General features: G+C 38.1%; 1 protein-coding gene across 1 annotated transcript in view; it reads right to left on the bottom strand.

The window, feature by feature from the left end:
• Window positions 1-3,348: 3,348 nt before the first annotated feature.
• Window positions 3,349-16,083, bottom strand: part of plekha7b (pleckstrin homology domain containing, family A member 7b) — a 115,389-nt gene continuing 102,654 nt past the window's right edge. Inside the window, 9 exon segments of the mRNA XM_057319276.1 lie at window positions 3,349-4,770; window positions 5,772-5,929; window positions 8,776-8,918; window positions 9,285-9,418; window positions 10,928-11,110; window positions 13,344-13,556; window positions 15,231-15,322; window positions 15,530-15,632; window positions 15,713-15,904. Coding sequence (XP_057175259.1) covers window positions 5,787-5,929; window positions 8,776-8,918; window positions 9,285-9,418; window positions 10,928-11,110; window positions 13,344-13,556; window positions 15,231-15,322; window positions 15,530-15,632; window positions 15,713-15,904 — 1,203 coding nt within the window. The 3' untranslated portion in view covers window positions 3,349-4,770; window positions 5,772-5,786.

Genomic DNA, 16,083 nt, shown 5'->3' with positions numbered 1-16,083 from the left:
ATATGCACAAACTTAACATTAATGCATGGGCTTTTCATAGTCATAAAAGCGTTTGCAACGCAGCAATCTGCAGTCTTTGTTGATGGAGGGCAAATATGTATGTGAACTTACTATCACATCTAAATAAGCCCCTAAAGAAACATGTAGTGCGAAGCTGGTGCAGAACACTAAAAGCTTTAGGTGGGCCTCATTAAATGCTTTCATTAATGATTAATTGGCAGGTTTCGCAAACACAGCAAGAAAACGAAGCCGAAGTGTTATGTTTTGTGCCTTGAGACTGTGCTCTGTTTTAATTTGATGTGAGAGGTGCAGCGAAAAGCTTCCAAAGTTAAAAGAACTGATAGATCAACTAAACAGCTCAAGGACATTTACCTCATTTATGTTTACAAAAAGCCCAATTCACTGTAGGTATTATAAATGCCAGGCATTTAGGCAAAATGTTTCAGTGCTTTGTTGCACGAGTCATTTTAATGTATGCAGAGGTAATCATTTGTCTCGAGCTGTTACGCTTTCTCTCTTATCTTGTTCGCATGTTTGAATGAGAAATCCTAGATGTTAGATTCTGCGAATATTAACATCTTTATTGTTGTTGAGAACAAACAAAGGCGGCTTGACATTTAAGACGTGGGTAAATCTTTGTCTCTAACGTTCAGCTAAAGCTGCGGCAGGACTCAAAGGTATTAGGCGCATGAAGTCTGTTCCAGTTTCATCTATTCTTCTGTTAGATATGCAGGAATGTGTTTAAAAGAACATTGAATGATGTTATACCGACCTCTTCAATTATTTACTATCTCTCTCCGAAAATACAGATAAGTAAATCAATGGTGATAAAAGAGCATAGGATACCATTTTGGATTCCGAGTACCTTTTGTATTAGAATATCAGCCTCCCTTAGGTGAATGAATACGTCAGATGTAGACGTTATAAGGATCCCTGCAGTATTAGGATTGCCATGTCGAGACAACATGAAGTCTTAAAACACAGTAATGAATGAACACAGCCGAGGAGATATGAATTCATCCAGAAAGGAGAGAATTTGTGATTCACCCCTCGACATTATTTGTTGGGCGCACAATGGATATCACAGTGAATTTGTAATGTCCCTTCACATTTTAAGACAAAGGGGAAGGAAGTTGGGTCAGCTGAAAGTGAAATATAGGTGCATGCATAAGGTATCACAATGGAAGGTGAATGCAGTGAATTGAAATGATATGTTCTATCATTATCACTTAAGTCAGGCCCCCCAGCAAAAGTAAAAACTTTTAATCTTAAACATTTAATTAAACCATAAACATTAAGTTATACAATGCTGGAACATCAATGCTTTTGGTTTTATTTTTCTGATGTTTGATTGCATAAAAGCTATGATCAACTTTTCAAACCCCAGGGTCAGCAACGTTTTCATTCCTAAAACAAGGTTAGAGTAGTTAAAAACACAGATTTCACGTCGAAACAGGTGGCTATTTAGAAAATGGAATCTTTTCCGCCGCTCCAAAACACACCATGTTGTGACAAATTTATGGAGACTTGTGGAGAAATGCTCCACACAGTTTTGCAGTAATTAATTCAGTCACTTCTAGACATTTAGTAAACAGTCGCCGCCAATTCACCAGAGAGCATTTGGAGAAGTCCTGCGGAGAGAACGCCACCCAGATTCATGTCAATATTGACAAACAGTCTATAATCAAGTGCATATTTGTAAATGATTCTTGGCAATGACTGCAGCCATCGCCATGGACATTATTGCCGAAAATACTGCTGAGAGTTGTCACATTTTAATGGGCGGTGAATAAAGAGCAATTTACCCCCAATCTCTTCCATCTATTATTCAGGTATTCATTCAAATGAAGGACATTGACAGCATTCAAATTCAAATACAACATACCTTCGGCATTTCCAATGAACCTCTATTCTGTTCTAAATAACCACCTATTCACAGCTGAATTGAATTACTGTACATGGCGAACACAATAGGGTCTGTGATGCGGTGGAATTTTGATACAAAATAACGCGCTAGATACTTAAACGAATTGGAACGAACAAAGGTTAAATGTTTTTCGAACACTCAATGTCATCAAATCCTTGGATGTCAAAGCCTTTAAATGTAGAGTTGCATGCATGCTTATGCTGTACGTGTGACTTGTGAAATATTTTCTGAAGCATTAATGCCTGAGACGTTCAGCGAATTTAACAGAACAGGGCAGCATTTGCATAATGGGTCTTTTCTTATTCTCTTTGAAATCCAGAGTGTGGAATAACAAATGTATATGAAATAGCAGCCAAACATCAATAAATGGAAATGCCACAATTCTCAGAGGATGGTCTTGTGTGGATTTCTGCTGGAGGAGGAAAAACAGCCCGCTTATTGCAAAATAAGCAGAAAAGCGGATGTGATCAAACTCGTGCCCACCAGGCTGGCGAACACACGCGCGCACACATACACACGCAGTAGCCCACCTCTCACTTCTTCTAATCAGATGCAGTGAGATGTGGCAGTTCCTGCTGTGGAGCTTTGGGAGGAGCAGCATGTCTCACAGGTGCTTTCAAAGAACAAGATACAGCAGTGGAGAGACTGTAATTGCTCTCCAATTACAGATAAAGATCTCATCGGAGGCCTATCCTAACACTAGGACACAAAAAAGTCCAATCAAGGGTGTTTTATAGCAAACGTCCTTTCCAGCTACAATGACAGTCATGTAAAGATTTTTATTTTGAGTGGCTGACTCTCTAACAGACAAAAGCAGCACAGAATGAGTCAGAAAAATGTGGAGTTGAAATAAAGGTAAAATGTTATAAAATGTAAAAGTGAGCTGCAGGTTGAATTTGAACCATTCAGGTGGGCCATTAAATATGGATGTGTTTTAAAGGTGTTCCAAAAGTGTCAAAAGCCTATAATGTGATCAGTCCCCACTGTGGAAGATACGAGGAATTCGAAATATTGCTTTTTGTTTCGAAAGTTTTGGTCTGATGAAGAGAATTTCTTTATACAACATAAAGAGGTCAAAACACTTAATGCATATTTCAAAGGGAATCCTTGGCGCCACGTTGAGAGCACATTTATGGCAAAGGAATTTAGAAATTAAGGTTCTTTCCATCCTTATCTTTTATTCTCTTTATTGCGATTAACTGAATATGTAAAAACACTTACTCCAATGGTATCAAACACAAGGTGATATCAAAGATATTCATAAAATTTGTCATTTTAAATATACCTTCATGAGACTTAGTTGATGACCGCTTTAAATGTGATGCAAATGTAAAACATCCAAACTTTTGTCTCTTAAACATTGCACAGCTAGTTTTTCTGTAAAAACTTTCTTTCCAACGCAAACAGAATACAGACAAACAGGTTGTTAATATCTTTAATATTTACAGTTTCTTTAAAAAAGTACAGTATGTGGCATATCATCTCCCCAACCCCTTTCCCCAAAAATCTGAAAATATTATTTCATGTTATTTTCTCCCTAACTTTGTCAACAAAAATAAAATGCATTTGGCAAGCTAACTGGAAACTGGCAGTGCTACAGGTAGATACAAAAAAATAAGATTTCAAGTGATTTGGTAAGAATATCATCTGAACTGACAAAATACAACCGACAATGGATTCGACATTTTGTACCTTTCCCGTTCATAATACAGCACATGTATAATACTTTTACTTTGTCATTACTTTTGTTCTTCAGCTCAACTCGTTTCAAACATCTGCCTTACCTTCGGAAGTCAAATATGACCTTTAAAGGGATACTCCACCCAAAAATGAAAATTCTGTCATCATTTACTCACCCTCAGATTGTTCCAAACCTGATTGTTCAACACAAAGAGAGATATTTGGAAAAATGTTAGCAACTGACATTTCTGGGACATAATAGATCGCCATAGGAAAAATATTGAATAATTTTTTGGTTCTGTTGAATTCCTCCAAAAAGTCATGTAACTGCACTATGAGACGGCGTGACCTGACTAACCAGAGTACTGATCTTGTTACACAGCATCAGAAATGTTGTTATGGTCATTCTTAAATACCTGAGCAAAGTTGTCAAAGTATTCTGTAATTGTCTCTTAGAACTGCCACGACTGTGTTTCCCAAACAGCAGACATCCACAAAAGCAGCGCATTTATTGTGTTTCATAATCGTCTGCTTGCGCAAGTGTTATGATATACAGGTATAAAAATTATTATATTCAGTTCCTTCACTTACTTTTCTAACTGATATTTAGTGGCAGTTTATTAGGAAGTGACGGTTGACTAGGAAACGGTGCTTATTCGCAAATGTTTTATGCAATATTCCAATTTTGCGCATAAACTAAATTCGGAACTTTGGATGGAAACCCGGCTAGTGATGTTCCAGAAATGTCAGTTGCTAACGTTTTTCCAAATGTCTTTCTTTGTGTTCAGCAGAACAAATAAATACAGGTTGGGGGAGAGTAATTCATGACTGAATTTTCATTTTTGGGTGGACTATCCCTTTAAATGTTCTCTACGTATGATGCATATTAAAAGTGCAATAATGTATACAAAATGGCTCTTCTATATCTGGGTTATCATGGTTAGATTGTGTACAGTGTGTGCACAGCAGTTTCCACAGCAAAATGTCCATATCAAATAAGTACTTTATAATAGCTCTAAAAAAGCATTTCAGAGGTGAACTCCGATGTCAGTCCAAAAAGTGCGTTAACTTCATCTCTAAATGTAAATAATCTGATAGGTTCGCCCAACGCTAGTGGAGTTTTCAGAATGTGACAGCACCTCAATATCCAGACACAGCTTTGGCTGGAAGAGATAAAAGTGAAGCATGTATTAGGTATTTAAGTCAAATTAAAAAAATAATTGTTTTGACAAAAGTTACAGTGTGCTTGTGTGAACAGATGTTTTCACTTTTCAACTTGCCATATTGCACATCAAAGTAACACATTTATTCACAACTGCAGTATGAACTAAAATTGCTATGAAGTTATTATTTATAATATTATTAATAATCCGGGTAAAACATATTATGCAGGTACGTATCTCTTAAACTGAACTGCGCGGATATTTTTCAACCCAAGTGTTACCTTACTAAATAGTAGACAGGTAAACACTCTCCACTTTCCATCTCTCTGTGCAGCATGTTACAGAAAGAAGATGTTGAATTAAATACACTCCAACATATACGACACAATGTTTTTGCTTTTTAAAAAAAGAATTGTGCAGGTATGCGATGACAGAAATCTGGACAGGCGTGTGTTAAATGAGAAGATGTGATGCTGGCATAAATAACACACAAAGCAAGGGGAGGTGAAAAAAACACAGACACTTTTCATAAACAGTGCTGAAACACAGTCACAAAGAAGCTCACACATCTGGAAATGACAACAGACAAAAGGCTGCTTTTTTTGCGAAACTTTTTGTTCTTAATTAAATCGGTTCGTAGCTTACAGATGGCAAAGCAAGAGATGTTTGACAACATCTATGCAAGTGCTGCCTCAATGATGCCCCGAGTCTTTGTTAATTACTGTACACACACAATTCACAAAAGGCAGAATTTGCTTACGTCTTCATTGACTTCTCAGCGTACACAAAGCCAATTTGCACACAATTCACACACATCTCTATCTCCAGATGTGGAAACAGTTGACAAGAGGGGGGGTTACCCTCTTCAAGAAGTTACAACTAAAGCTGGAGCTCTGATGAGGCACAATGCAGCATGCAGGCGGAGAAGGTGCCAAAACACACACAGGGAACAATTAGCAAAAGCACATTAGTGTGCTAAACGCTTGCCGGTTAGTCCTTACTTTGTTTTGCTCTGATTAGACAAAGGTGTAGTGAATTCCATTGCTCACGGGAGGGGGGGCGGACTGAGCCGTGGAGACGGCACCGGGAGCGGGTGGAGGAAGAGGTGGAGGAGGTGGAGGCTGAGGGAGTGAGGTGGGACTATTAACCTGCGGTGAGACTGAAGTGGAGCGAAAACGGGAACAGAGGGGTGTTAGTGAGACAGACAACTAGTGACACAGTTAACAAACTTGTCGAGAAAGCAGCGTCAGAAGGCCGTGCATGAGCGCAACACACCTGTCAAAATTGCTAATGCTAACTCGATGCTAAACCCCGAACCCCAGCTGACTACAATACTTGATTTCTCCCCTCAAATAAACACACAAAGCAATGCAGTGGAGTGATCACAACCATGATCCAAATAAAATCCTTCACATAATATATTCTGACACATTCTCCGATGGAAAATTGTGATTATTGTTGACTACGCGCTGCTGCCTCACACATTAAGAAGCATCACGTCAGGGCGGATTGACTGTAAATCTGTGTGACTAAGAGAGGCACACTGCTCCCCGTCTGAAGGTTAGACCTGGCAGAATGACTGAGGCCCCTGTAAGAAGTAAAGATGAAAGATGGGGCGCTTTTATGCCGCTTCAGACACATGTTCAAAGTGCTGCCACGGGATGCAGAGTGAACAAGCCCCGGCGCATATTCAACTGGGTCATTGATCGGCTGAAAAATGGCCTCATCAAGAGATTCCTCCCAGCCTGAAAGATCCGACATGTCTCCCAATTAGCAAGCATCTTTACTCGTCAGATCTGCGCTAATAAGGAATAATGTTCAGTTATTAACGTTGTGGTTGATAGGCTTGGCTTGGCTTTGCTCTTTCTTCTTTCGCATCACGCCTCCGCCGTGGATGCTTGGAATCAGGGTGGACCTTTTTTTACCACCTTCACAGTTCTCTTGTAGCTGTCAGTGTTATGTTTCGGAAGTGGTATTGTCGGATGAACATTGTAAGTGCTTGTTTCTGATATATTTCTCAATCTTTAACATTTTAGGGAATCTCAAAAGTAGTCTTTTTAGATGTTAAGTGTACTGTATGTTGTATGTTTGCTATGGACTTCTCTTAAATGTTCCTCTCTTGACTTGCATTACTTGTGATGTCAGTTCCATTGTCACGGTCCCACCGTCTTGTTTATGAAATTCTAGTCGTGTGGTGGGATCGGGGCAGAGTCCTTAGGTTATGTGTGGAGAGAAACATATTGTTGTCCGTTTGACAATAATATACGTTCTCTCCAGTGTCTTGTAATTGGCCCCATTCCTCTCGTTTCCTTGTCATCTTCCCCTGAGTGTTTAATTACCCACACCTGCCCCGTGTCATTATCCCTTGTTTGTCTTACCTATATATACCCTCATGTTTCTTTATCCTGTGTTCGGTCATTGTATCTGTATGCGTGTGCTATATTCAGTTGTCTTGTTGCTCGTCCAGTGTGTTCCGGTATTGCCTGTTCCTGTCGTGCTGTTTCAAGTCGTAGTAAGTGTTTGAGTTTAGTTTATGTCAAGTGTTGTTTTAGTTCAGTTCAGTGCAAGTTAGTCTTCGTCCCGTTTATCCTGTTTTCCTGTTATCAGTTTTCCCCCATCGTGGGTTTTGTTTTGTGAAATAAAGTCTTGTTTTGTTAACCCCTTCACTGCTGCCTGCAATTGGGTTCTTATCCGCCATTGTTGACATCCATAGCCTTGCACTTGCCAATGAATGTGATTTGTGCCTTGGTTAGGTAAGAAAACAACATTTGAATGTAACAGGATTTGACTTTGCAATTCATTTGTAGATCATCACAGGAGCCGACAGCTGAAAATTTACTATTTCCTGCACGTGTTCATTTGTAAACACGGTTTTGATTAAAAACAAAAGTATTCAAATCAATTCATTGCATGCATAATTTTTATATTTTTCTGCGGTTAAATTGACAAAGTTGTTTAATAGATAATACAAATAAGTATTTAGTATTTCATAATAAGTATTTACTTTTTAATTATTTTAATTGTCTGTTGGATTATTTTTTTTGAGGGCCCAAGAAAAAGTTTGGGGGGTCAATGTCCCCCCTTGTCCCCCAGACCCAGCCCTGGCTGCAGTTTATATGCAGTAAATACAGTGCCCATAAATTAATATTGCTCCTGCTACTGTAAGTCTATAGATGTTTTGTACTTTTATACTGTATCACCACAATTTTGGAAGTGTTGTCTTGGCAGCCCAAAACTCAAACAGTCAAGGATAAATCTTTTAAAGGACCTTTCCAGATCATCACCAGTGTTTGTGACACCTGTGGTTTCTTAAGGGTTAATTTGAACAAAACATGAAGAGATTATAAGAACAAGTATATGTAGATGTATGGTACTACTCTACATCAGCGTTAGTGATCTCCAGTCAGTTTAGTTCTAACCAAATCTAACCAAACACACCTGTCTTTCTTTAAGTAAGGGATAATGTAAAGGCATCCGGTTGTTATCCCAGAAATAAGCCCTGGCAGTGTGATCAGGACCTGACGCGAAGTGGCACATGAGGAAAAAACTGGACATGAAATGTGAATTTGAAATATTTTGTTAGCTCATTTTTACCGAATGCAGACCTTCCGAGAAGAAAAGCCGTTTACTTTCAGTTTTAAGGTAAGAAATGGCGTTGAAATGTCACGAACAGGCAATTTGTTCAATCAAACAGTTCAATCATTTGTAAATATAATGTCATATACGTTATTAAAAGACATATTTATATTTAATTTGTCAAAAAAAAAATGTCAAAATGATTTGCTGCATCCGGGTTACCGTGTGTTATTAGTTTTGAGAGGTTGCTATCTGGGAAATAACGAACCTGCAAATGTCGCGACTCGCCAATCAGAATCAAGCATTCCAACGAGCCGTGTAATAATGACTTTTATGAGCTTGTTCAAGTGTGTTTGATTAGGAATGAAGCTAAACTCTGCAGTACAATAGCCCTCTGGACCAGCCCTGTATTAAACACTGTAAGTTTACCTGCCACTTGTTTGCTCTTGAGCGACGCTTCTGATGCTAAAGCATATGACATGGTGATGATTCTCTCCTTCTCCTGTAGAGCCGAGCCTACATCTAACAACACTGGCTTATCTACTGCTGCTGTAGGAGGCATAGTCTGGACACTTAAACAAACATACAAACAAACAGACATTAAAGTGAAGATTTGGGAATACAAATCAGAAGAACTCTCTTACTGTTAATGTCCTAGTTGTTTCTTCAAGACAAATGACATAAAACAAGGAGCAAATGTCAAAAAAAAAACTTGGATGTTCTTTCAGATATTAACCCCAAGAGAAAAAGACCCAGAAATCAAAACTGCAATAAAATTCAAGCAATTTTAAAAGAAACATCTGAGACAATGTTTAAATAGAACTCATAAATCCATCAAATGTCCTAAGCTATGAAAGAGCAAACTCTGAGGAGTTAAATTTTCCATGTCCAGAACTGGGAGGACAGGAGACATTAGCGCTGTAGGGTGCTCTCAGTACCTGGACTTAGCCAGTATGCTCTTGATACGCTCCACTTTTCGGTGACGGGCCTCCATCTCCTGTGGGCTCAGAGGCTCTTCTGGCTCCTGGTCCACATAGCGCTCAGGGATAGTCACCTTCTGTGGTCTGGACAGCTATACAGGTGATGAAAGCAAACAATGAGTAACATCCATCTATTGTCTTAACAAGGGTTGGGTCACGATCTTCAAGTAGTCAATAGAACATCTGGGCCTGTATTTATCAAGCTTCTCAAAGTGCCATTTTAGTCTTAAGTGCTGAGAATTCATGAAATTAACTCCTACTTCCAAACTTCAGTATAAAGGCAAGTTATCAAATTTCTTAAAGCTAAGAATCACACACTGCTTAGGAGTTGCCACTAGGGGCTTGTGGAACCGTATATTTCCACATTATATACGCATAAATTCGGTACTCCCCTGCATAGGCGAGATTGCGGGTGGCACTTTTTTAAAGTATTCATTTGCAAAAGGCGTTTATTAATGAAACAACATCTACACCTAATTTTTCATAATCTAATTTATACATTTAACAAACTTCTTTGTGCGCAAGATAAAAGGCACGCACATTGTCCGTACATTATGTCATTAATGATGCGCGCATTCGAGTTATGCTCTATGAATCATCAGTACTGTTGCGCGTTCTTGTTACGCTGTATTGCTATGGAGTATCTTGTTGGTGGAAAACGTGGAAACGTGTTTATCTTTTATTTCCAATGTCCATATCATAGTGGATTCTCTTGAAAAGTCTTTATTGTAAAATGTGTGTTGAATATAAACTCCTTTAGGAATTTCACCATTTAATGTGAATGTATTGGAAAATATTCTTAAACAAGGAAATGTATTGAGTGATTGGTCCATGCCAATGTTGTTATGCAAAATCCCGTTTGCGGCACAGAAAAGTGTCGTAAATCATCTCTAAGCCTGACATTTAAGATTTAGTCCTGCACTTCACTTAAATTACGAGTGAGATGCTTTATAGCTAACTTTTAAATGAAATTTTCACTCTTAAGTCAATTCTTAGCAGTGTTCTTGTGAGTAATTCTTAGAAGCTTGATAAATACGGGCCTTGTAGTCCAATAATTCATGATCTCTTATTTGTAATATTGTTCTGAGCTTTGTTTTGTAGTTTTAATCTGATTTAATTATGAAATATATGAAGTTATTCCTAAATATCAATTTAAAGATGGATTTTAAAGAAAAATATAAAAACTAATAAGCATAAATAAATACATGTAAATATTTCCTAAAAATGTATACGTGTATGTCTATGTGTGTTTTAATAAATACAAAATGAATATGCACAGTACAAAGACATATATCATGTAAACATAAACTTTTATTCTAGATGCGATTAGTCGCGATTAATTGTTTGACAGCCCTATTTTAAAGTCAAGATCAGTTTATTTATCTTAGAGGGGGTGACACTCATTTGTCTTTTTAACTCAGTTTCAATCATCTTAATAAACCCTTAAATGTTCATTATCACATTCATTTACAAATGTTTGAAGAAAGGATATCATAACCTTTCAAACACTTTATCAACTTTATCCAAAATTACGGTTTGTTAGACACTGAACATCTTCTGTATGAGATGCAGAGGGAGTGACAACAGAACGATTACTGTACCTCTTTACTGAGGTCCAGCTGGTAGTCCAAAGGCTCCAGGTCCAGCTCTCTCATGGGTGTGCTGCTCATGGTGAGCCATTCATCTGAGTGAGAGCGCTGTCTCTCTTTGTGCTCGGCCGGTCTCTCCTCACCCTGCACCGCTCGCTCCAGCAGCTGCAAATCAAAGTCCTGCTCTCTCCTCCACTGAGGACACACAGACACACAGAGCTAATCTACACCTCACACACACACCCATCTTAGAACTCATGTGTCTGAAACAGTAGAATAATGTTGAATGTTCAGATCACTAAGAATGACAGAAGTTTGTTTTGGGGTCAATGACAAAAAATGACTTGAATATATATTTAACTCAATTTTAATATTTTTTAAAACGCCCAATGTGTGATTTTTTGGAGGATCTATTGACAGAAATGCAATATAATATACATAACTTTGTCTTCAGAGGTGTATAAAGTCCTTACATAATGAAGAGTTATGTTTTTATTACTTTAGAATGAGCTATTTCTATCTACATACACCACGGGTCCCCTTACATGGAATTCGCCATGTTGTTTCTACAGTAGCCCTAAACGGACAAACTGCTCTACAGAACGCGTTTCGTAAATATGTTATCTCCTTCGGCAAAGAAGTGAAAACGTGACGACATCTTAGTTCTGTGTCAGCCAGAGTGCTTGGAAAGGGAGGAATGGAGTGAGCCGTTGGTTGTATTTCGCAACCTCACCACTAGATGGGGCTAAATTTGATCCTTTTCCTTAAAAAATGTAAAAGATCTCTAGGTAAAACATGCATATGAGCATGTAACTATGAAATATTTTATATCTATGGATTCAAATTCAACATTTTAAAAGTGTCACAGATTTTTTTCAAAATCCCCATGAACCAATACATTTAATGTGTGCACCAATACATATCCTGTTAAATGAGATTTTGTGACGTGGCTCAAATGATCTCTGTGTGAAATAAAAAGCAAAATGAGCGCAGCCCTAAATAAGAACAACATACCGTATGATCCCAGACTTCTGTGTAATGTACAGTAAAGTGGAGTAATTGTTCTAATAAAGTGTCTTCAAGCTCTCAAACCGTAATGTACATCACTCCAAGAATCATGCAATAAAAAGCTCCATCTGCAAGATCATATACATGCTTCGTTCCCAGGCTTCATTGTGCTTACTCCACAAAATAAACCAGTGTGTCTGGAAATAAATTCTTAGTTGCACGTTCACAGTACACAGAAAAAGACAAATGATCCTGTATTACTTTTTTTACTAGCAAAGTGTTTATTTTCTTGTGTGCAAGACAATCTACATAAAAAAGATAAAGGAAAGCGAGGCTGTAAAACGGATTTTCCTTTTACACTATATTTGCTGTTATACTGTTATCACTGTACAAGTGATTAAAAAAACATGCTCAGTAAGTACTACAAGGATGGCGAGAGGCAGGCACATACACATATATTTGCCACAGCGCTCACTTATTTACTTCATTCAAAACATGCTTCTATCCGCCCATTCATAATGCATACTGTACATGTTAATACATTCTGGTAGAACATAATGTAAAATGATAACACCATTAAAGGGCTTAATAAACGATGAATGTAAGGTGAATTTGAGTCACATTTTTTAATATGTCAATGAAATTGATTATTTAAAAAAGAAACCAAAACAATGACACCAAAGACATAAAATCACCTCCCCATTCTGTGTACAAAAGTGCATTGCGTGCCTAAAATGAAAGTAATTAGATTTTGCAGGTTTTTAATGACTTTGGTGGTTAGAAAGTGAGTGAAATTAGTGAAAAAAGCAACAAAATAAATAAGTGAGGTAAGCACAACAGCGTCTGGGAATGGCAGCTACACAAAAATCATTACGGATGAGTGATGGACAGCTAAAAGGCTTGAGAGCTTGTGATTCAGTTATTCTTATGAGACCACTAACCCACCTTTAACTCAAATCTGGAGCATTGGGTTAATGTGTAAGAGGTTAACGGAGCATTCTGATGTTAGCGTTGCCTTGGGCATACAGACTCTTAATGAAGAGAAGATGGAGATACTCCCTTGACATCCATTTTCCATAATTAAATACCATTAGGCATCCGTTTCAACTAAATAAGAATGTTATTACACATGTGAATGCAACTTTCACTATCAGTCTTCTAAACACATTTATCTTCATCTTTCATTGGCATATAGCATCACTTTTGTCTTTTCTTATCCTAGAGACAGAATCGCTCCCTTCTTCCACAACTCTTCCCACATACCCACTTACCTGCAGACACTATTCACTAAAATGCTGAGCACGATAACGCCAAAACCTTACAGTTCTCTTTCCAAACAGTGTAAATAGATGAGTGTATGTTTATGTCAAGGCGTGAGTCCTCTCTGGAGGATGGCATGTGTCATTGTGACCTAACGTACTGATCCCAGGTCAGCAGAAACCGGTCTGGAGACGGAGGAGGTGCGAGATGAGGAGGCCTGGCGCTCGCCGTGGCTGAGCGTTCTCTTACGCTCCCGTACCAGAGCCTTTTGGTGACGCTTCATTCTTGCCAGCTGCTCCTCGGCACTCATGCGACCGCGCTGCTGCGCAGGCTCCCCGGAGTACAGACGCTCCAAGGCACTCTTTGGTCTCTCCTAAGAGACATCAGTGGATGTGTTAATAATGATAAAACATCACCACAGAGAAGCGAGGAGAAAGGGAGTGAGGAAAGCATATCAGTGCGAAATGTGATTTGTAGGGAGAAGGAAAAAGAGAAGAGAGACTGAAAGAGAAAGGATTGACAGTAGTAAACTTTGCTGTAAAAACTTGTGTATTGGTCTTTAATGTCATGAAATGTTTTTATTTTGTTTTGTTTTACAAGGATCTCCAGAAAACCTGGGGCTGGATCCATGAAACTGTTCCTAAGACAAAATATAAGATTGTTCTTAAGATAAATTCTAGGAAGTTCGTAAGAATGTTCCTAAGTGTGATTCTCAAACATTTCTTAAGTTCTCAAATACTTTCTTAAGAACATTTATTTTGTAAGAATAACATTAACATTTGCATTTATGCATTTGATCCAAAGCGACTTACATTGCATTGTACAAATTTTTTTTTTAAGTATGTGAATAAATGACATGCTTTGTCAATGATTACACTCGCCTGCTTGTGTGGTAACTATATGTTCATATACAATAAACTTTATTAAGCACCTCACATTCTTATATATATATATATATATATATATATACACACATATATATATATCGCATGTTAGCAAAAATGTTAGCAAGTGTTATAAAATTATATTTATTATAATACTTTTTGTGTGTTACTACATCATAATATTTGTGACCCTCTCTATTTCGAGTCACTTTGTCCTAGAATGCATGTAAATGTTACTCCGTTTTTAATAATGAAAGATAAAGTAAGGGAGCTAAACATCAAAATTATGAACTGTGAGGCTGTCTTAATTTTAAGATGATATTTAAGACAGCTTTTGTTTCGAGAATTTGGATTCTTCTTCATTTCTTTCCTAAGATCAAGTTTTTTTTAGGAATAAGAAGAAAAAGAAAGAAAGAAAGGAAGGAAGGAAGGAAGGAAGGAAAGGAAAGAATGAATGAAAGAAAGAAAGAAAGAAAGAAAGAAAGGAAGGAAGGAAGGAAGGAAGGAAGGAAGGAAGGAAGAAAGAAAGAAAGAAAGAAAGAAAGAAAGAAAGAAAGAAAGGAAGGAAGAAAGAAAATGAAGAAAGAAAGAAAGAAAGGAAAGAAGGAAGGAAAGAAAGGAAAGAAGGAAGGAAAGAAAGAAAGAAAGAAAGGAAGGAAGGAAGGAAGGAAGGAAGGAAGGAAGGAAGGAAGAAAATGAAGAAAGAAAGAAAGAAAGAAAGAAAGAAAGAAAGAAAGAAAGAAAGAAAGAAAGAAAGAAAAGAAAGAAAGGGAAGAAAGAAAGAAAGAAAGAAAGAAAGAAAGAAAGAAGGAAAGAAAGAAATAAAGAAAGAAAGGAAAGAAAGAAAGAACAAAAGAAAGAAAGGAAAGAAGGAAGGAAAGAAAGAAAGAAAGAAAGGAAGGAAGGAAGAAAGAAAATGAAGAAAGAAAGAAAGAAAGAAAGAAAGGCTGAGCAAACACCTTTTGAACTGTGTTCTGTGAATATTTTTGCATGAATCCATCAGGGTGGGAGAGACACTGAGGGTGTTCACAGTTCACAGTTCACAGTTTTTTATTTCTCAGGCTCAGCGGTTTGCACCGGGTGCTGCATCTAATCAACCTGCGATGACGCCGCCTTCATTTTCCTCTGCCTCACTACAGAGCAACACTTTCAGTGCATCCTACCTTCAAGCTTGTGGTGATGACTCCTCTTCTGAGAGTGACAAACGACGAAATGTTTGTTGACTGGTTTAGTCTTGAAGATGAGCCAGCCAAACCTAGCAAACATTGCACCGAATTAGAAAAATTCTCTCAGATCTCAACAGGCTTAAGTGCCTACCTCTGAGTAACTTGCTTGCTGAATGCTTTTGTCATCAATATGAAAAACTTGATAAACCGCTTATATCAGTTAATCAAAAGTATATTAAATATAACTAAATGTCTGACTGTAGTTGTCATATATTGGTCTGGGTCTGTATGTGTACCTATGTTTGGCAGGGTTTGGTAGCCACTATCACGGCTCAAGCCTCCCATTTGTCCACCAACTCCTAGCAGCTCAGGTTCACTGAGGAACGGCCGTAGCTCGACCTAGTGTCCCACATGAAATAGTGTCACAGCACATAACAGGCAAAACAGACTCTGACTGGGCGCCTTCAAGTGGCACAAACCTTATAATCTCCATTGGTGTATTGCCCAATCTCACGGTCGCGTTTCCGCTCGTCGGACTGGCGTTTCAGGCCGCGTACTGAAGTGTGTCGGATGACAGAGGTCTCTTTGGGGAGAGGTGGCACAGCTGGAGGGTGTTCATCAGGACTGTAGAGGTGAGGGAGGGGGGGTCTAGGTGGAGCATCTTCTTCGGGCTGTAAAAATAAAAAGTCCATCTGTATATACAAAGATGCTAGGGCTTAAGGTAAATTATTATTTGGTTAAAGCTTTTAGCTTAATGGGATAGTACACCCCCCCCAAAAAAATGCTCTTAAACATTCCAAATATGTCACACCACCATCACAACGAATTACAGTAGATCATTTTCATTGAA

This window comes from Triplophysa rosa, linkage group LG1 (assembly GCF_024868665.1).
Source record: "Triplophysa rosa linkage group LG1, Trosa_1v2, whole genome shotgun sequence".
Lineage (NCBI taxonomy): Eukaryota > Metazoa > Chordata > Actinopteri > Cypriniformes > Nemacheilidae > Triplophysa > Triplophysa rosa.
This window is presented reverse-complemented; position numbering and strand designations above follow the sequence as displayed.